Source organism: Leptonychotes weddellii, chromosome 2 (genome assembly GCF_054177405.1).
Source record: "Leptonychotes weddellii isolate Sample4059 chromosome 2, ASM5417740v2, whole genome shotgun sequence".
NCBI lineage: Eukaryota > Metazoa > Chordata > Mammalia > Carnivora > Phocidae > Leptonychotes > Leptonychotes weddellii.
This window is the reverse complement of record NC_138370.1, coordinates 58,448,372-58,471,365: the sequence shown is the minus strand read 5'-3', so window position 1 is coordinate 58,471,365 and position 22,994 is coordinate 58,448,372. Positions and strand designations below refer to the sequence as shown.

The 22,994-nt window shown below is 36.0% G+C and overlaps 1 protein-coding gene across 1 annotated transcript in view; it reads left to right on the top strand.

Moving 5' to 3' along the window:
- Positions 1-22,989, top strand: part of RXFP1 (relaxin family peptide receptor 1) — a gene marked incomplete at its 3' end in the record, with an annotated part of 37,274 nt that extends 14,285 nt beyond the window's left edge. The window contains exons 5-15 of the mRNA XM_081813103.1: positions 1,601-1,672; positions 1,759-1,830; positions 2,423-2,497; positions 9,617-9,688; positions 12,211-12,282; positions 13,341-13,412; positions 16,617-16,688; positions 17,557-17,628; positions 19,419-19,648; positions 21,743-22,153; positions 22,883-22,989. Of these exons, the coding sequence (XP_081669229.1) occupies positions 1,601-1,672; positions 1,759-1,830; positions 2,423-2,497; positions 9,617-9,688; positions 12,211-12,282; positions 13,341-13,412; positions 16,617-16,688; positions 17,557-17,628; positions 19,419-19,648; positions 21,743-22,153; positions 22,883-22,989 (1,327 nt within the window). The remainder of the gene's footprint in view (positions 1-1,600; positions 1,673-1,758; positions 1,831-2,422; positions 2,498-9,616; positions 9,689-12,210; positions 12,283-13,340; positions 13,413-16,616; positions 16,689-17,556; positions 17,629-19,418; positions 19,649-21,742; positions 22,154-22,882) is intronic.
- Positions 22,990-22,994: the final 5 nt, after the last annotated feature.

Here is a 22,994-nt window from a genome sequence, read left to right as displayed (position 1 = left end):
TAAGCAAAAGTCAAACCTGCTGGAGACAGGGGAGACAGCCGGCAGGAGAAATTTTATAAGATGTCAACTCTAAAAACTGTCAGAATGGAGAAAAGAGAGAAATCAGTGTGGTCCATGTATCCGTGGAAGTAAAATTTCAACTAAAACTTGCATATGAATCATAGGCAGAGAGGAAAAAGAAAAGGAAAGAAATCAGAATTGTAGGCATGAACAGAGGTGCTCTTGTAATAAATATGTACTGAGTGCTTATGACACACATTGCCTCCAATGTTACCACAACCCAATAAAGCAGGTACTAATATTACCTCCATTTTAGAGTTGGGGAAACTGAAGCTTGCTTAGGGTCATACTGTTAATAAGCAGCAAAGCCAGGACTCAAGCTGACAGCAGAGTCAGGCAGCGCATTGCTGTCCTAAAGAGACTGAGGTAGGAATAAACACGGAGGGAGGGCGAGACCAACATAACAGAACAGAGTTGGTTCACTCTGCAGAAGGATAAGAAGTAAAGTTGGGTAGGTAAGGTGGGGTCAAACTCTTTGGTAAGGCATGCAATGTCCTCTTTTCCCAGAACAGACCCCCACCTGCCTCCCAGGTTCATCTTCAGTCTCTCTTCCCAGCCCCTTCATGGTGAGGCTGCACTGAAATGCCTGGTGATCCCTTCACTTGTTGCTCTCTCTCCGACCTCTTGCCTTTGCATAAGCAATCTCCTCTGCCTATGTGAACTCCTACCCATTCTTTGTTTTGCGAATGACATCTTCATCCAAATCTCCGTTCATCCAATTGTGCCCCCTTTAGTAAAGGCTTCTGTGTCCTGACTCCTCCATGCTCTGCTCTCCCCACCCCCAAGAAAGCCAAGTTCTCCGCTGCAACGTCAGAACAACCATACCTTATAAACTTCTCTCTTTTCCCCACGTTACTATAATAACTTGTTCATATTCTGTCTTCCCTCTAGACTCAAAGCTCCTCAGAGAAAGGGATGATAGTGCCACAGAGTAGGTGCACAAAACAATTTGATGAGTAAAGGCATAGGTGAATGAATGAATAGAGTGATTGATTGATTGATTGATTGATTAAAGGGGAACTAAAACCTAGACATAAAAAGGTACGTGACAAAGACGTTTTAGAGACCCAAAAGAAGGGAAAAGGTGTGATGAGAATAGCATATAAGAAAATCTAAGATGGATGATTCTTGTTTTTCCTTTCCTTATTGTAAGATACCAAGAAAGTAACACATTTGGGGCACCTTGCTGGCTCAGTCAGAAGAGCACGCGACTCTTGATCTCAGGATTGTGAGTTTGAGTCCCACGTTGGGTGTAGAGATTACTGAAAAATAAAATCTTTAAAAAATCAAGAAAAGGGCGCCCGGGTGGCTCAGTTGGTTAAGCGACTGCCTTCGGCTCAGGTCACGATCCTGGAGTCCCAGGATCGAGTCCCACGTCGGGCTCCCTGCTCAGCAGGGGGTCTGCTTCTCCCTCTGACCCTCCCCCCTCTCATGTGCTCTCTCTCCTTCTCTCTCTCAAATAAATAAATAAAATCTTAAAAAAAAAAAATCAAGAAAAAAGAAGGTAACACATTTATTGGAGTCATTTCTCTTTTTTCAGGTATCTCAGTCATAACAGAATAACTTTCTTGAAGCCGGGTGTTTTTGAAGATCTCCACAGACTAGAATGGCTGTATGTTTAATTTACATGGCATTTTATAGTATTAGTTTTTATATTCTAAATATATAAATGAATCAATTTTTTCTTCTGGCTGGCAGGATAATTGAAGATAATCACCTCAGTCGAATTTCCCCACTAACATTTTATGGACTAAATTCTCTTATTCTCTTGTAAGTACTAAAAATTAAAGCAAATATTTCAATTGAAGGAAAAGACATGAAAAAAAATTACTGCTTTAAGTTTAACAGCATTAAATATGGAATTGTTAAAGCCCCAAAAAGGCCTTTCCAACTATAAGCCATCTTTTCATCATTTTCTGTGAGGCTATTTTGTAGTTTTAATGATTTTTATAAGATCTTCTGTCTTCTAGGACATCAGCCCATCAAAACTAAATACAGCCTTACTGGCATATTTTATTGAAATATTCTCAAGCACACCATTACTGCCGGGTATTATGCTTGGTAAAGAAAAACAACATTAATCAAAAATCAACTCCTTCTCACTACCCACTTTTGAAGGGCACAGGCTTTCTTTCAGTTACTAACATTGCTGCTTCCTCCATATGACAACTATCATTTGTCGAATTTTATTACTAACAAGCACTTAAATATAACAAGACTTACAGAAAAAAAAAAAAAAGAGAAGACAACTAACTTAATAGATTTTTGTGGTTTCATAAAGGATAATGATAATACCATGTTTGACTTAAGATGAGAAAAGAACCAGAAAAATGTGACTTCTTTTCTTTCGTTTCTTTTTCAGAACATTGATGAATAACGTCTTTACCCATTTACCAGATAAACCTCTTTGCCAGCACATGCCAAGACTGCATTGGCTGTAAGTTGATGAACCTTTTCTTAAAGATGTCAGCTAACTTTCCTGGTTTTGCCTCGTTCATTTTGGATATTGGGTTTTTAAAAATTATAAGTTGTCAATGTCATATCACATTTCCTCAAATTACTTTAGCATGGTTTTGTTATTAAACGTGCCCATTGTCTAAACTAACTCCTCTAGACTCTCGCCAAGATAAAACACCTCCCACATGCACAAAAAAAATTTGGAGGAGGAAGAAGAAAAACAGAAGGGATGTCCAGCAGCTATAGAACATTTCTTTCTTCCTTCCTTCTGTCGGTCTGTTTTCACCTATCAATTTGATACAGAAAGACTAAGTCACTTTAGTCTCATTCCTAAATTCTGCCTCATGGGAATATGATACTTAGAATTTATTTTTGAAGTCTAATCACAATAGAATATGTTTCATGGAAATGTTTACAGTAACTTTGCTTATGGTAATAAGTATCATTCTACCTATTCAGAGCTCAGTTACCCAGTAAATTTGCCTTTTTAAAATGCAGGTAAAAACAAATAAATAAGTAACCAAAATAACTATTTAAAAGTTCAATCAATAAACCACATATACAGTATTATATGAAAACTTCCGCTGTCTCTCATTCTGTAGGAAATTCTCAGGAGTTTTGTTTGTTGCTTGATTTCTAAGCTCACGGCAGAGTAGAAGAGCCCGATTAAAAGTAGAGGGGAAAAGGACACCTGGGTGACTCAGTCGTTAAGCATCTGCCTTTGGCTCAGGTCATGATCACAGGGTGCTGGGATTGAGTCCTGCATTGGGCTCCTTCCTCAGCAGGGAGCCTGCTTCTCCCTCTGCCTGCCGCTCACCCCTTGCTTGTGCTCTCTCTCTCTCTCTCTCTGACAAATAGACAAATAAAATCTTAAAAAAAAAAAAGTAGAGGGGAAAGATAAGTTCAAAACATTAGTGTGAAGTGACAACTCTCAACCTGATAGTAAAGCAGGAGTGGGAAGTGCTATAAAAAGCAGACATCATAATTCAAAACACACTAGTTTGGAACTATTTAGAGGAAGACAAACATCCCCAGAATCATTACTGAGTCCAGAGGGCGTCTTGGTATGACAGCATAGTACCCCCCTTGTTGACAAGCTAAAGTATTCAAGAAAAGAGCTAATTAAGTTCAATATCCTTCGTTGTAATTAAATTTTTTTCAAATGAACACATTAAACAGTTATTACATGCTCAGTAATCCAAACTTAGTAATAAAGCAAAATTGATTAATATTTACATAAGTAAATTAGCAATTAAAAATTCATGCGCTGAGACCAGAAGCAAATGTAGCAGATATTGTGCAATACATTAACAAGCATTTCCTTTGCTTTTTAAAAGGCAGCCAAATCTACATCTCAGATAAAACTCTATTTTTTTAAAGATTTTATTTATTTGAGAGAGAGAGAGCACGCGTGTGCTGGGGGGGGCAGGTCAGAGGGAGAAGCAGACTCCCCACTGAGCAGGGAGCCCCATACAGTGCTCGATCCCAGGACCCCAGGATCATGACTTGAGCCAAAGGCAGATGCTTAACCAACTGAGCCACCCAGGTGCCTTTAAATAATTAAGATTTATTACTAAAGGGGCACCTGGATGGCTCAATCAGTTAAGCTTCCAACTTTTTTTTTTTTAAGATTTATTGATTCAGAGAGAGAGAGCATGTGTGCAAGTGGGGGGAGGGGCAGTGAGAGAGGGAGAGAGGATCCCAAGCAGACTCCCCACTGAACTGTGAGCCCCATATGGGGCTTGATCCCACCACCATGAGATCACCACCTGAACCGAAATCAAGAGTCGGAGGCTTAATCAATTGAGTCACACAGGCAGCCCTGGTTAAGCGTCCAACTCTTGGTTTCACCTCAGGTCATGATCTCAGGATCTTGAGATCGAGCTCCAGGTTGGGCTCCATGCTCCACGCAGGGTCTGCTTGAGATTCTCTCTCCTTCTCCCTCTCCCTCCCACTCTGTTCCTCCCCCTACTCCCACATGCCAGCTCTCTTTCTCTCTCACAATACAATAAATAAATAAATCTAAAAAAAAGATTTACTACTATAGAGGCAGACTTTTTACAATTTCATCACTAAAGTTACTATCTTTAAATTTTAACTATCCAAACAAGTCATCTCATATGCATTCCTGATAGTATTATCCCAATTTTAATGCTAGTAATAATAATTTTTGTTTTATAAATATTCAGTTCTTTTAAAACTAATCACAATACCTTTACCTTGAACATGAACTTTTATTTAGCAAAGTATAAACCGAAAAATCTGTTAGATGTGTTGGTAAAAAAAAAATTATTTAACTGATTTAGTGGGAAAATATGCATAAAATAAGAGACATATGACAGCCCAGGATAAAATGCTTGCGAGATATACGACAGACAACAGATTAAAACCTTTATTATAGTTCTTTCAAAGCAAAAAATAAAAACTGTAAACACCACAATAGAAGTTTGGAAATTCAAAAAGTTAGAAATATAAGTAATAAATAAGCCCATGAACAGATGGGGCAATAGCCAAAGGTGAACTAAAGATCAAGAGAGTAAATTAAACTTATTTTGATGGGAGATGAAGTAGGTTTATTTATAGGCAAGAGAAGCTAATATGAAGAATTTGAAATTATAGGAAACAACAAAATACATTATGGAGCAAGATGCTGGAAGACATGGACCCAGATGGAAAAATAAAATGCGATACACACACAGCATTTAGAATGAATGAACTAGCCCTACTTCAATCAACATGGCTCAGTTTCAAGAACGTAATATGAATTATAAAGAAAAAGTCACCAAAGAGTACATATATTACGATTCTGTTCCAACAAGACTATGCTTAGGCTATGGAAAGCCACAAAACAACATTGCTCCCTTGGCATGGATGAGAAGGAACTTCATCATCTACAAAATAATATTGAAAAAATAGACTTTAGAACAGGGACTATAACCAGGGATAAAGAGGGATATCACACAATGATAAAGGGGTCAATTCAGCAAGAAGACATAATAATCTTAGATGAGTAAACAGTTTCAAAATGAATAAAGCGATAACCATGGAACTATAAAGAAAAATATCCAGGAATCAAAATACATCACTTAAAACCAACAAATCTACCAATATGTAGATATTTGATATTCCTAAGGCAAACATTAATAAAAAGCATATAACTGATCAAAATCATATGGTGGGAGAAAAGTAAAGGAGCAGAAACGAAGACAACATATTCTCATTTTATCATTGCTTATAATACAAATTATAATAGGAAATTAATAAGTATTGTTATTCTCTAAGAAAGAGAAGATACGATGTATTAGGTAAAGTTATAATTATAAAGATAACCAATAGAATATACAAACCTTTCTAAAGATTAAAAGAAAGTTTTTTTAATTTGTTGAGAGTTTTTTTAACCTATAAAAACCATGTGGTAATATTTTTAAATAGCAGACTGAAGTCAGATAAATTAGTCATATCAGTACACTTAAGCAGGTTTAACTTACTTATTAAAAAGAAAAGAGGGGGTGCCTGGGTGGTTCAGATGGTTAAGCGTCGGCCTTCAGCTCAGGTCATGATCCCAGGGTTCTGGGATCGAGTCCCGCATCGGACTCCCTGCTCAGCGGGAAGCCTGCTTCTCCCTCTCCTGCTCCCCCTGCTTGTGTTCCCTCTCTTGCTGTGTCTCTGTCAAATAAATAAATAAAATCTTTTTTAAAAAAAGAGAAATCTTCACATTGGCTCACAGAACAAAACCTAATTCATTGCTATTTACAAAAAAAAAATACAACTATAACTAAGTGATTAAGACAGATCAAAAATAAAAGGCTGTTCTAAAGTATTCCGTGTAGATGCAAACCAAAAAAAAAAAAAAAAAACAGACATCATATTTTTTTATCTAAGTATGTAAAATTCTGGCCTATTTGCATTAAACAACACTAAGAAGGACATTTAAATGCTATAGTGTGCAATTTCTCACGAAAGATATTACATTATAAATATATATGCACCAAATAATTGATATAGTAACCAAAAGGAATATGAAGAACTAAATAACATAACTAATGAGCTAACTCTAATTTATGTATATCAAACTGCAATGTCCCTTTTCAATAACAGAACTGATCTATTTGGGACAGCAGTGTGCCCAGCAAAAATACGACATCCCCAGATTTTCCTACATCCTGATATAGCCACATGACTAAGCTCCAATGAATAAGGTGGAAGAAGTATAGTGTGGAACTTCTGGGAAATCTCCCTAAGGAGAAATAGGCAGGCTCTTCCTCTCTTTCCTTATCCAGAAAACATGGATATGATGGCTCAAGCTTTAGCATCATCCCGGACCATGAAGACAAGGGCATGTAAAAAGTGAACATGAGGGGCGCCTGGGTGGCTCAGTTGGTTAAGCGACTGCCTTCGGCTCAGGTCATGATCCTGGAGTCCCGGGATGGAGTCCCACATCGGGCTCCCTGCTCAGCGGGGGGTCTGCTTCTCCCTCTGCCCTCTTCCCTCTCGTGCTCTCTGTCTCTCATTCTCTCTCTCTCAAATAAATAAATAAAATCTTAAAAAAAAAAAAAAGTGAACATGAAACAACTTTGTAAAACCACCAAATTAGCCCTGGACTACCAAACTGTAGTTATGTATTTATGCTGTTATGGTTGGGTGTCTGCCAGACCCACCTGCACCTAGTTCTAATAGATATAAACCTGAAAGCAAACAATGTCCAAAGAACATTCACCAAAATTGATAATATATTTTAGGACATACACATACATAAGCCAAACTCAAGAAAACAGATGGAGGGATTAGCTTAAAACAGGAGAAGGGTCATCTCTTCCTCTTGAGACTAGGAGACCAGGTGCATATACAGGTAAGTGTGTAGATGTTGAGTAGAAGGTCAGCAGGTTCTCCCTGCCTCATCACCTCAATTTTCTCCTTGAACTAGGAGTCAGAAATGTTTCAAAGGTAGGGGGAGGAAGTAGAGGTTAAGGAGATTGGCATGTTTAGAATGCCACTAGGGGATAAGAGAGGAAGCTGAGAAGAAACAGGCAAGATTTTTGGTGTTGTTACTGTTGTTCTTCAGATCAAAGAAAAAATTTTCAAGTTTATGCCTCAAACCAGATCCCTGTGTATCAAGGACCAAAACCTCTCATTTTAGGAAGAAAGCAAAAACAAATTCCCCAATAAAGGTTAAAATGAATTCAAAATTAAACTAAACCGACAATTTAATCAAAAGTCCCTAAATGATGCCTCGAGGTGTGCCTCTTACTGATTTTTACAAATTAGTAAGTTAATGCTTATATATATGTATTTATATAAGTATATATATAAATATAAATTAAAACTTAAATATTTTTGTTGGTTTAATAGGAAAAAAGATGTTACAATAGTAACTAACAAGAAAAATATATCAACTCACCTAAGGATACTTTGTGAGACTTAAGAAAGCATCACCACCTGGTGGTAGATTCTCGGTAACAGCAATAAAAGAGGAAAGAAATGGATGGTCTCTGTCACTGACAATATATATTGTGAGAGACCAGAAGTTTTGACCAAAGCTAATGACCAAAAAAAGTAGTACTATAAGTACTTAGTTTCCAATTTCATAGGATAATAGAATTTTTTCTTTAGAAGGATGATCTAGAATCAAGATTTAAAACCTAATACAATATTCCATATAGTACAGAAATCCTGTCTACAAAATTCTTGAGTTGTGGTATATTGCCTCTGCTAAATATCTATAGCAATAATAAGATTATTCTCTGGACACTAGATTGTGAGCTGAAATTCGACATATTTTGTGTCCTTCATCCAGTAAATCTAATGTTGCAACCTGATGCAACATAGAAAAACCCTATGATATCTTCTACAGCCTGACTTCAAATATAGCTCTCTTATTTTGCTCTTTTCTATCACAAATACACCCTTTTCTTCAATTGACTTGATTTCTAGGCCCCTTACATCCTGGTCTTCCAGATTGTTCAGATACGCCTTGATTTGTCAAAGTCTGTTTTTATTGCAATGCCTAAAATAGAACTGACTATTCCAGATGTAGCCTACCCAGCAGAATATAGGTGTTTCTTTTAATGTTACCCATGTTTCCCTGGCAGATTTTAATACCTGTGTCATACTTCAGCTCATACACTTTAGTCACAATTGTTCTTGAATAGCTCTATATTATTTGGTGACCAGAAAACTAAGTGTTGGGGTAGACAGAACAGATTTAAGGACCTACTCCTGAAAGTATATCCCTAACCTTGGCTAACTCTCTGTTCTACAAACTTCCACCATAAACCTAACGATAAGACAAAACAGGGGCAATAAAAGAATGCCTCCATGATCACCATAAAGAAGAGACACTAAAATATACGGTTTTTGACACGTTTTACTTCTCAGACCAGACTCCTGCTGATGACAGCATCACACAGCAAGGGTCTCTATGCATCTCCCTGAACCGGAAGTTGGAAAACCAAGGACAGTGTAGCCTGTGTGGCAATATAATAAAGCAAACAATGGTGTTCTCAGTGGTAAAACGTTATTGAGAATTTTTCCTAGGGTGTGTTTAGGCAAGGGACGTAGAGGTGAAACACTGTTTTGACAGCAGGAGCTTCTGCAGCAATATTAGAAGCTTCTGCAGACTTCTGTAGCAAATAGGTTCACACCACTTAGAGAAATGCCATTGGTAAGTCTAGACACATGTTTTGTTGTTGTTGTTGTCGTTTTTTAAGGAGATAGGATTTTATTGAATATACCACAAGGGAGCGGTGTAGACAGATGTTTAACACATATCGCTATTAAATATCTGGTAAGGAAGTGGATATTTATCATAACAAATTTTTTAATTTGACTTCTCATTCTCTTCACATTTCTCAGGATAACATATGTACGCATATGAACATATGATACAGATGTGACTCAAAACATTTTTACTATGAACACAGAAAAAGAAGCATTACATATATGTATTATTTCAGCTCTTATGTAAGTGGCTACATGTGGGAATCTATATGAAATAAACAGCATGTGAAAAAAAGATATTTTATGAGAAAGCAAATAATTCTTGACCAATTTATTTCTATGATTAAAATTTAGCTTTATCATTTTTGTTTTTATGTTTCAGGGACCTTGAAGGCAACCATATCCATAATTTAAGAAATTTGACTTTTATTTCCTGCAGTAATTTAACTGTTTTGTAAGTAGTGTTTTATCCTTTTGAAGTGATGTTAAATATCTTTACAAACAAAATTAATCATTTATGCGAACATAAGTTAGCATAAACATGCACAGTAATTATGGCAAATGTTCACTTATGACTTGAAGTTTTCTGAAACTGAAGTGCATTGGCAAAATTATTGAAGTTCACACCAAGCTTCAAGATTCACAACATGCATGGATCATCACAACAGTACTCTATGAGACCTGTTTTTCTCACACTTAAATAATGCCCATTTTAATGGAAAGAAATTTTCATTGACCACCTAAAATCTCTCCTTGGATATCAGTTTGAGAAACACTAAGTTAGTCTTAATCTGTAAGAATGTTTGCCCTTTGCAAATTATTACTGTAGAGATTGCAGAAAAAATTTAATTACAACCAAAATTTTTTAAAATACTGCAGAATGTCTACACCCCTGAAGATATAATTGTGGACACCAGGATAAACTTCAGAATGTTATTGAGTATGATTTCTCCTTACGTCTTTCTGGCCTATTTTAAACTCACACTGGTTTTTCCATGAAAGCAAAGGATGCAGGAGCTTCTTTCAATATAAAAACACGACTGCCTCATTTATGGGTTATTCTTTCAGAACAGTGCTTTCCCAATTGTGAGTTGAAAGTCACAAGTGGGTGATGAAAGCAATATGGTGTCTTCTGACTTGCTTTTTTAATGAAACAAAGTTTAATTGAATTGAATAGAAATATCAGAGTGCAGTTCAGGTAATTAAATGTACTGTTTCTTGAGTCTCGGGTTCTGTGGGTGTATGTTATGTCCCAATGTTTTTAAGAGCAGTTACCAGGGGAAAACTTTGAAAACCACTATACTAGAATCCTTCTGGAAACATCCCAGAATCCATCTTGAAATCCGTACTAGAAACATAATACTAGGACCTCTGTGTAGAGGCAATGCAATAGCTATCACTGATACAAGAAAAATTTTCCTCCAATATGCATCCCCCATTCCAATGAGTTCAAGCCACTAAGATGTTTGAATTCTTGCACAGTGAGCTCAGCAGTCTTCAGGTGCGGGATGCTTTATATCAGTCATGCAAAACAGTTCCTACTAACTGCCCAAAAGAAACCAAATTGCACCTGAAGGACATAGACCAAAACTTGCAACTTCTTTGCTGTTCTACTTTTATTTGTTCTTAAAGAAGCCTCTGTGTGAGGAAATCATTTGTGAGTTTCCTCTTGGCAGGGGCTTGTGCTTTTCTGGTCTAGGGATACTGGCAGGAGGTGGTAATGGTTTGGAGAGCAGAGAGAAAATAAATACTTCAAGATGGAACAAGGCTAACCTCTGAGAATATCACACATTTAAAGAATTGGAAACAGGGCGCCTGGGTGGCTCAGTTGGTTAAGCGATTGCCTTCGGCTCAGGTCATGGTCCTAGAGTCCCGGGATCGAGTCCCGCATCGAGTCCCGCATCGGGCTCCCTGCTCGGCAGGGAGTCTGCTTCTCCCTTTGACCCTCCTCCCTCTCATTCTCTCTGTCTCAAATAAATAAATAAAATCTATAAAGAATTGGAAACATTTTAAGACATTTTTTAAAAAGATCTTATTTATTTACTTGTCGGAGAGAGAGAGCACAAGCAGGGGGAACTGCAGGTAGAGGGAGAAGATGGCTCCCCGCTGGGCAAACAACTCCATATAGGGCTCAATCCCAGGACGCTGGGATCGTGACCTGAGCCGAAGACAGACGCTTAACGGACTGAGCAACCCAGGCCACGGGATTTTAAAACTTTTCCATGAGTTACTCCTTTATGCTAGCTCATAATACATGAGATCAGTGCAGAAATGTACTGGTCAAGAAGTACATACAGTCTGTGGGGCAACTGGGTGGCTCAGTCCATTAAGCATCTGTCTTCGGCTCAGGTCATGATCTCGGTCCTGGGATTGAGCCTGGAGTGGGGGCTCCCCGCTCAGCTGGGAGCCAGCTTGTGCACTCTCGCACTCTCTGTCAAATAAATAAACGAATCTTTAAAAAAAAAAAAAAAAAAAGAATTACATACAGTCTGGTTCAACATCCCAAACTAGAGATCTTCTGAATTGGTCCAGTTTAGATTAGACATCCTTAGGCAACTGCACCCCAAGTCGCATCAGCTACCAGATGCATATGAGTGCTACTGTGCGCGTGCGCGCGGGGTTTCTGTTAGAGACGTGCTAGGCGGACTGAAGAAGAGGCGACTCTCTAATACAGCTCCCGGTGCATGAAATTCAGTCTGTATTCTCAAGGGTTCACATTTTCACTATTTCCCTTGCAGAGTTCTTCCCTACCTCACTTAAAAATTTGAATAATATTTTATTTTTATCATCGTTAAAAGACTTGAGAAATTTAAAACTAAAATTAGACTGGGTAAGTAACCATACTACAAAATACATGATGTGAAAATGCACTATATATAATTATCTTTTTTTTTTTCAGATTGTTAATCTTCCCTCCAAAAACTCATTTACCTCCTATCTCAAGGAGCCACAACATGTTTTTCTTTTTACTTTCAGGGTAATGAGGAAAAACAAAATTAATCACCTAAATGAAAATACTTTTGCACCTCTCCAGAAGCTAGATGAATTGTAAGTTTGATAAGACTTTTGTTTCTACGGTTTTAGTTCAAACTTGTTACACATATATGCTTTTATACATCTGAGAAACATTTATCTCTTTTCCTAGCATTATTTGTATGTACTTTGAGCCATAAATGAACTCTATATAGCTTACAAAAATACACATTAATATATATATATATAATAACTACTTGAGGAAAATGAGATAAAGGAAACACAGCTACAAAGAAATAATAAAGTCAGGATAAATTTAATAAATAAAATACATCCTACATCACTCTGTCCCACTGCTAGAGAGGAACAGCATATTTGTTTTTAAGTTTCTTAAAGAGTTAGGATTCAGAGACTATAAGATAAAAAGACATACTTTGCTAATTCTGGAAATAAAAGATAATCTTGGATCCACAAAGAAATTAGACATCCTTGGATAACATGCCAACCTATAATAATGGAAGAGAGACATAAGTTAAATCAATTGTCTACACTGTCCTTTTTTTCAGATCAGTGACCCAGTTCCAAAGGGCATTAAAACAACGCTCTGATAAACCAAAGCTTTGTGGCCCGAGCACATAGTAGCTGATTATCAGAATAAAATATATGTTGGGCAATGGATGAAGTACATGTCCTTCAGACAATTTTTTTATGTTTTACTATTAATTTTCTCAATTGGATTTTGCTAAAGTTTGGACTAGCCACTACAGTCGACCCTTGAACAACTTGGGTTTGAACTGTGCAAAAATTAAGGCTCCAAATCATAGTCCTACTCTAATGTAAAAGGAAGAAGGGAATGAAGGGAAGGGGAAAAGAGGCACAACACATGCATTAATTAAATTAGAAAATAGAAAAATATCAGCGAGCATTTGTCTCTGAAGAAGTGATGAAATGGGATAAATTATTTTTATATTTTACCATTACACTCGCTTTTCTAAAACTTTTAGACTTCTGGTAATTAGTGTAACTCACTAACAGCACTGTTAAAAAGTTGTATAATCATTTCCTAACAAATTACAGAACAATGAATAAAGTCTTAAGAAACTGATATGACATGGTTGCAATTATTTCCCTAGGGATTTAGGAAGTAATAAGATTGAAAATCTTCCACTGCAAGTATTTAAGGATCTGAAGGAGCTCTCACAATTGTAAGACTGATACTAATTTTGTCGTTTCACTTCTTTATTTGTTTTAATGTCTTTTATCTTTTAAATTGTAATAACATACATAACACAAAATTTAGCATTTTAACCATTTTAAACGTACAGTTCAGTGATATTAAGTACATTCATGTTGTACAACCATCTCCACCATCCATCTCCAGAACTTTTTCATCCTCCCAAACTGAAACTCCATACCTATTAAACAATATCTCCTCATCACCTCCCCTGACCAGCATCTCTGTTCTGTTTTTATTAATTTGACTACTCTAGGTACCCCATATAGATGGAATCATTCAATAGTTGACCTTTTGTGACTGGCTTATTTCACTTAGCATAATGTCTTCAAGGTGCATACGTTTTGTAGCATGTGTCAGAATTTCTGGATATTATTCTGAATAATAGCATTAATTCATAATATTATTCTGAATAGTAATTCACTATATATATAATGTGACATATATATGTCACATTGTGTTTATCCATTCATCCATTAATGGACACTTGGGTTCCTTCCACCTTTTAGCTATTGTGAGTAATGCTATGAACATGGGTGTACAAATATCTGTTTGAGACCTTTCTTTCAATCCTTTTCAGTATATAGCCCCAGAAGTAAAATTGCTGGATCATACGGTAATTCCATGTTAACTCTTTGAGGAAACAGCACACTGATTTCCAAGCAGCTACACCATTTCACAATCCTACTAGCAGTGCATGGGTGTTCCAATTTCTCTACATCTTCAACAACACTTGTTCTTTTCTATTTGGGGGGGTTATATTCATCCTAATGGATGTGAAAGTCATTGTGGTTTTGATTTGCATTTCCCTAATGGTTAATGATGTTGAACATCTTTTCATGTGCTTATTGGCCATATATCTTCTTTGGAGAAGTGTCTATTCAAGTCTTTTGCCCATCTTTTTAATTGGGTTGATTTCTGTTGTTGAATTGTAGGAATTCTTTATATATTTTAGATATTAGATCCTTTTCAGATATATGATTTGCAAGTATTTTCTTCTATTCGGTAAATGGCCCTTACACTGTTGATAGTCTCCTTTGACATACAAAAGGTTTTAATTTACGTGTAGTCAAATTTTTCTATTTTGTTGTCATTGCCTATGCTTTTGGTGTTGTATACAAGAAATCATTGCTTAATCCGGTGCCCTGAAGCTTTTCCCCTGTGTTTTTTTCCTAAGAGTTTTATAGTTGTAGCTTTTATATTTAGGTCTTTGATCCATTTTGTGTTAATTTTATACATGATGTAAGGTAAGTTCTAAGTTCATTCTTTTGTATGTGGATAGTAATCTGGTTTTCCAGCTCCATTTGTTGAACAGACTGTCCTTTCCCCCACTGAACAGTCTTGACACCATATATACAAGGGTTTATTCCTGTGCTCTCTATCCTATTCCATTGGCCTATATACTTGTCTTTGTAACAGTACTACCTGGTACTGATTACTGTAGCTTTGTAATAAGTTTTGAAATTAGGAAGTGTTAAGCCTCCAGCCTTGTTCTTTTTCAAAATTGTTTTAGCTATTCAAGCTCCTGTGAGATTCCATGCAAATTTCAAAATGGATTTTTCTCTCTATGCCAAAAGTATTAGGACTGCGACAGAGATTGCACTGAATCAATGGGTCACTTTGGGGAGTATTGACAATTTTTTTTTTCAACATGTATTTATTTATTTTAGAAAGAGAGCACGGGAGTGGAGGGGAGGGCAGAGGGAGAGAGAGAATCTTAAGCAGACTCTGCACTCAGTGTGGAGCCAGACCTGGGGCTCAATCACAGGAGCCCAAGATCACAGCCCTGAGATCAAGACCTGAGCCAAAACCAAGAGTTGGATGCATAACTGACTGCACCACCCAGGTGCCCCAGGGAGTTTGACATCTTGACAACATTAAGTCTGCTAATCCATAAACGTACAGTGTCTTTTCAAATTTCTTTTGGCAACATTTTATTTTCAAACACAAGTCTTTCACTTCCTTGGTTAAGTTTATTCCTAAATATTTGATTCTGTTGATGCTATTGTAAATCGAATTACCTTTTGCATTTCCGTTTTGGATTGTTCATTGTTAGTGTATAAAAACACATTCAATTTTTGTGGAGTGGTTTTGTATTTGGCAACTTTGCTGCATTTAGTTATAAGTTCTAACAATTCTGTGTGTGTGTGAAATCTTTAGGGTTTTCTACATACAGTATTATGTCATACGTGAACAGAGATAATTTTACTTCTCCCTTTCAAATTTGAATGCCTTTTTTTTTTCCTTGCCTAATTACTCTGGCCAGACTTCCAATACTATGTTGAATAGAAGCAAAAGTGGTCATCCTGGTCTCGTTACTGATTTTGGAGGAAAAGCTTTCAGCCTTACACCATTGAGGATGATGTTAGCTGTGGGCTTTTCATATATGGCCAGTATTGTGTTCAGATAGTTTCCTTCTAGTCCTAGACTGTTGAGTCCACTTTGTTTCTTTATACAACTCAATTTTCATTGTCATTCTTCCACTCTTTCTACAATCACTGCCTCCCAGAAGCTTCCCCACCTAACTAACGATCTAAACTAGAATAAATTTCTCTAAGAGAATTTGCCCTGAGAAGCTCCCTTTAATCAATGATTTTTGTCTCAAGGTTTTTTTTTTTACAAAGATTCTGAAATTCTTTTCTATCGAAATTGAGCTGCACTGTAACTCTGGTCTCTATCTCTTTGTTCCCAGCTATAGCCTTTTACTTTTCATTTCATGCCTCACAAATCATTAGCACGAATGTCACTCTTTGGCATAAGATTTATTGTAAAAAGTATTCAGGGTGATTCTATCAGTTCAAATTTTGACAAAATGAGATTGTTTTTCATTTAACTAAATGAGATCTTAAGCAAAAGGTGAGGTATGTGCGGTTTCTTGCAGAGCACCCTACTGTGTCTATGGTGAGAGCCATTTCTTGACAAGTCCACTTTCATTCTTATGTTGTCTTAGCTCCCACTCACTAATAAAATCATAGTGTTAATTAAGAGCCAGGCACAATTCTAGGTGTTTTATCTCCATTAATTCATTTAAATATTTGATGAACTCTGTAAGGCAAGTGTTGTTACTACACTTTTTTTGTTAATGTTTAAAAGTAATCCAGTCAACAGATAACACTGTCTCTTTACTTAAGCAGTTTCTAGAAATGACCTATTGCTGCCTTTTTTTTAAAAACAGGAATCTTTCCTATAACCCAATCCAGAAAATTCAAGCAGATCAATTTGATTATCTTGTCAAACTCAAGTCTCTGTAAGTATATACCTATGGGGATAGTTTTACGATGAAATTGTTATTTATAAACTAATAGCTAATAAATTTTATAAAATAAAATGTATACAATCTTTCAAATCGGAAGCTTTATTCCCAGGATATGAGTTAAACACCATGAAACCATATGAGTGCTCACTAGACTATGAACAAACAGTTTTACCTTACAAGTTTATAAACTAAAAATCAGATAATGATTTTATATTTTTCTGTAATCACCATGAGCTTATATTAGATTGTTTGCTTTGATCTTCTGAAGGCAACTCTGCATATTCATTTCTCCATTAGCACTGGTATCTAGGATTTTATTATAGCCATCGTTATCCCAAAGATGCAATATTCTAGATTATATAAATCAGTACTTACACCACACACACACACACACACACACACACACACAAATCTGTTATGGTCTAAGAATTGCCTTTAAAAGATAAGCTTCAGTTCATTTAATTTAAATGTTCTCTCAGTAAAATGGCATCTTATTAGAAAAAAATATATTATCTAAAAATTATTAGAAAAATGTCAAACCTCTCTGCTATTGTAATATTATCTAAAAGATCATGTGTGTTCATTTATTCCACAAACCCTTATTGAGTAGTTACTATGCACAAAGCATGTGTTATGACCTATAAGGATCAAAAAAATTCAAATAGAGGAGATATTTGTGTAAAAATGTCAGAATCAAGAAAGAGTTGGGGAAGTAAGTGCATAGGGCAGGCTGAGTATTAACGTTTGGTTCACAATCAGTGTTAACTGACAGCATTTTATTTAACTGTCCTTCACAAAAACTCGTTTTATTGCACCCTTGTGATATATGTTATTTTGATAATTAATTTGATATTTTTAGCAGCCTGGAAGGAATTGAAATTTCAAATATCCAACACAGGATGTTTAGACCTCTAATGAATCTCTCTCACATGTAAGCAGATGTTTTTCTTGTTTTTCACCTTGATTTCAATCTTATGTTTCCACGTGCACAGTGCTAATATGCCCATACCCAATGCATCCAATCTATCAAATTTTCCGCCGACTCATTTGCCTAAACAATATTATTCTTGAAGTGTTGCTATTGGGTGGGATGGTTTTTAGTGTTCCATGGTTTGGTAGAATCAAAGGTGATTTTTTCAATGTCAGAGAACATGAGTGTGGAGAGAACACACTCAGTCTTATAAGCTCTCCTTAGCACTGATACCATTCATACATAGTGATATTTGTCTGATGAGCTAGTAATTCACACACATGGTCTAAGTGTTACCAGGTGAAGAAATAGGAACTTATATAAGCAACACAAAATAATTGTAAATAAATAATTGCTGTAAATGAGGAAAGTATGGAGAAATCCTCAGTAAAAATTGCCGCCAATGTCAGGACAGGATTGGAGCAAGTGTGTATGGATAAAATGGTAAGCTTTGAAAAATCTTTTATTCAAACAGTGTGTATTATGGTACCATTGATTCCATGCTTTGGAAACATTTTTCTTTAATTGAATGCAGTCTTACAGCAGAGATTAGAATGATCTCCGTGCCAGGGTAATTAAGTGTCGACAATTTAGAAAGTGTCATGTCAGCCAACATCACTCTATAATTTTGCTTATATTTTAAGTCTAACGCAGGACATTCTTTTGTTTTCCATAACTCTTCAGAGAGATGCTTATAAAAGTTTCTTTAATTGCACACAACACATACCACTCGAACTAGTGTAAGCCAAACATAGTTTATTGGGAGAAAATGGTATAGCTCATAAAACCCAAGAAACAACTCAAGGAACAGACTTGAATTGGGCAGAAACCATATCAGATCTAAGGAATTCAGGCAGCAAGAGTTAAAAACAGGACAATATACTGTAATTGTCAAGGTTTTATCTTATATTACTCCAGCTCTCTATACTATAATGATCATTTATAATTTTTGCCAGAGTACATAGCGTTAGAGGCAAATAGATCTAATTTGATCTCCAATTGCTACATTTATTAGAAAATTTCATAGCAAATAATTTGCCTCCACTGAAGATTCATCTCCTCCTATGGTGATGCTAATACCTTGCTCATGGAGTTGATTTGAGAATTGATTCCTGATACCTAGAAGATGCTCAATAAATGGTGTTGGTGTTGCTGGTAAGACAGTAGCCATTACTGGTTATCTGGGTAGTGTCTTCATCAACACAAGAGGTCTCTCTATTGATGAAAAAATTAGCTCAACAAATATTTATTGAACACCTTATTACGTACCAAAATCTGGTCGAGAGATAAGCATGTGAACAGGCAGGTTCAGCTCACATAATAACTTCTATAATAGAAAAGCCTCGGAAGCCAGAGGAGAAAACATTTGGCTTCCTCTTCCCCAGAGGGCTGAAAAGATTAGATGAAGCAACAGTAGGAGCTACATAAACACTAAAAATCCAATAAAAGTTCCCTTAGATGGATTAATTCTCTTGATCCCATGCTAATGGTTTATTTATGTTTTGAGGCATGTCGCACACTTGTATATTCATGATGCCTATTTGCTGCTCTGATCCACATATTCTTTTGCAGTGAAATCAAGTTCACAAGAATTAAAATGTAAACCTTTAGTATCCTTAATGTTTTACATGACTGTGAGCCTCATATTAAGACATTTTCTTTCTACTGAGAAAATGTAGAAAAGAAATATGAATGTATAGTGACACTGAATTAAATTTAAAATCTTATTTAACTTTCTCTTTGTGCATCAGATATTTTAAGAAATTCCAGTACTGTGGGTATGCACCCCATGTTCGCAGCTGTAAACCAAACACTGATGGGATCTCATCTCTAGAAAACCTCTTGGCAAACATTATTCAGAGAGTGTTTGTCTGGGTTGTATCTGCAGTTACATGCTTTGGAAACATCTTTGTCATTTGTATGAGACCTTATATCAGGTCTGAGAACAAGCTACATGCCATGTCAATCATTTCTCTCTGCTGTGAGTATTTCCTGATTGAAGAAGAATTATAGTTTTGAAATACATAAAAGCACTGGTATTAAAAATAAGTAAACAGAGTGGTAGAATTACAAGATTTTACATTTTTCTCCTTTTTGCTTATATGTTGTTTTCACATTCACTGTAATGAAAATAAAATGACTTTGGTGAGAAGGAAAATAAGTATTTGAAACAGGAAAATTCAGTTACCTTACACAGATTAATGAAGGTCTTGTTTATTAGTTTTGTCTCATAAAAAATATCTCGTTCATTAGTTTTCTTTGAAGGCATGTTTTGTTAAAGCATATAAACTCTTCTACTATGAATAAAATGGCAACTTTTCACGGTCATATTTTTACACTCAGAATTGTATTTACTTTTTTGTTTGCATGTCTGGATCATAGATATTGACTTAACTGATAGCTGTTTTTCTGGTTTCTGTGCTACTAAAATCTCTTCCATTCGTAATTTGAAATATTTGAATAAGAAAATGTTTTTACATAGTATTAAATTTTTTTTAAGTTTTTGAAATGTGACTGCCAAGTACTGTGTTAAATGAGGACTACAAAGAAAAATAAGCAAGAAATAAGCAAGTGGTCAGGCTGTTCATAGTGTCAAGTGGCCTACAATGTATTCATACTTTCTCCAGCAAGTATCAATCTACATGATGTTTTGCTTCATGTGTGCTGTCCATGTCTTCCCCCCAGACTCATTCAAAGTCTAATGTTTGTTTTATTCATTGCAAACTACCTAAGAAATAGAAGTCAGAAATTAGTTACTACTTTGTATTGTTAATTACAAAATTTTGAGTATGCTCAATTTCTCTGATGAAGGCTAGAATATCACTTCAGTGTTTAAGGATTAGGGACAGCTTTATGATTTATACAGTGATGTGATTTCAGAAACCTTGTGTAGATTGCCTGTGTAGTCAAAAAATCTCACCTACTCTCTGATATGAAATGTTTGCTTAAAAAGCAAAATCACCAAATAGTGCATCACATTAACAACTGATTTTGGGGATGGGGGAGCCTAAAAAGAGACCGAGAAAGATGTAAAAATGGGAAGAGAGAATCAAAGAGAACAGGTTTGCTTAGACCAGCTCTGGGTAAATAACTTAAGCTCTTCAAAATTATACTGACTATAGAGCACTTTTTTTTTTTAAGATTTTATTTATTTATTTATTTATTTATATGAGAGAGAGAGCAAGAGAGCACAAGCAGGGGGAGTGGTAGAGGAGAGGGAGAAGCAGGTTCCCCGGTGAACAGCGAGCCCCATGTGGGGCTCTATCTTACCACCCAGGGATCATGACCTGAACTGAAGGCAGATGCTTAACTGACTGAGCCACCCAGGTGCCCCTATAGAGCTCTTCTTAATTATGCATATCATCTAAATTATAGACCCCCAAATTCATAGTCATTAGTCTATCACAACAACTTCTGAATTATTTTCTCTAGGATTTTGGTTGATATCCTTAGCTTGTTAAGCTAGGAGCATATTTCAGCAGAAGAGGTGATCCAAATAATAACATCCCTATATTGGTCCCTAATCGAATGCTCAACATAATTGCATTTTTTTAAAGATTTTATTTATTTATTTGAGACAGTGTGAGCACAAGCAGGAGGAGTGGCAGGCAGAGGGAGAAGCAGACTCCCCACTGAGCAGGGAGCCTGACTCTGGGCTCAATCCCAGGACCTCGGGATCATGACCTGAGCTGAAGGCAGACACCTAACCGACTGAGCTACCCAGGCGCCCCTCAACATAATTGCATTTTATCCATTTACTCAACAACACCTCTAGGTGATGAGACCAGAATGGAAAACAAAACAGACAAAATCCCTGCTCACACAGACTTGAAAATTTTAAAAAACAGAGGAAATAATTACATAATTAGCTATAGAGGGTGCTATAAGAGTGGTTTTTGAAGACAGTTGCTGAAGAGGTCCTTACCCATAAATGAACTGTTAGAATAAAAGTACCTCCTCCTAAGATGGAAGTAAATTAGGCATTTTTTGCTAATACTAAAAATATTACCAGTTATTGTTAATTCCATTATACCTATTTATTTCTCTAAATTTGCAACATCTACTGATCCTATAGGTGCTGACTGCCTAATGGGAATATATCTGTTTCTGATCGGAGCCTTTGACCTAAAGTTTCGTGGAGAATACAACAAGCATGCGCAGCTGTGGATGGAGAGTATTCACTGTCAGCTTGTGGGATCTTTGGCCATTCTGTCCACTGAAGTATCAGTGTTACTGCTAACATTTCTGACACTGGAAAAATATATCTGCATTGTCTATCCATTTCGGTGTTTAAGACCTAGAAAATGCAGAACAATTACAGTTCTGATTCTCATTTGGATTACTGGGTTTATAGTGGCTCTCATTCCATTGACCAATAAGGAATTTTTCAAAAACTACTATGGCACCAATGGAGTGTGTTTCCCTCTTCATTCAGAAGATACCGGAAGTACTGGAGCCCAGATTTATTCAGTGACAATTTTTCTTGGTGAGAAACCCTGGATTATAAGTCCTTTTATTTAATGACTAGAATAAATCATAATGTCAGTCTCATTATTTCTTCTAATGTTTATAAATTTTTATTTCAGATCTTCTAACCAGTTTTTCTCACTGACATTGGGACGAATTCTGTCAGAATATCCCTAAAGGGATTTTTTTGCCCTGAATTACCACTTTATCATATAAATTCCAACATACTCCTTAATAAAAGACAAAACAGTAAATACTTGTATTTTGGGCAGTCACCCTAATAATACTAAATAAAACATATTTTAACCCTTTGCACTTATAATATGAACAAATTCAAAATAGCCACACAAGTCTTTGCCTTGAAAATAGACATACAAGTGTTTTTCTCTTGTAAAAAATATTCTCGGGGGGAGGGTAAAGAAAAAAAAAATATATATATATATTCTCAAAGTATAACTTAAACTAATTGAATGATTTAAAAAACCTATAAAGATTAATTTAAAAGACCCAGGATATTCACTGAATCACTATAATCTCATTTTAATATGCCATTTTTAAATTAAAATTCCCTTATTCCTCATTAGTTCAACATTACTTCAAATTTTTAAAAAATTCATTATTTTTGTGTACCTTAGTAATTCTTATGAAGAACAAAAAAACATATTCATGTTCAAACAGCTAAGAGTGTGTGTGTTTGTTTTGAAAGGATGCTAATACACATCAATAATAATCTTTACGTTCTAAACAGGTGTTAACTTGGCGGCATTTATCATCATAGTTTTTTCCTATGGAAGCATGTTTTACAGCGTTCATCAAAGTGCCATAACAGCAACTGAAATACGGAATCAAGTTAAAAAAGA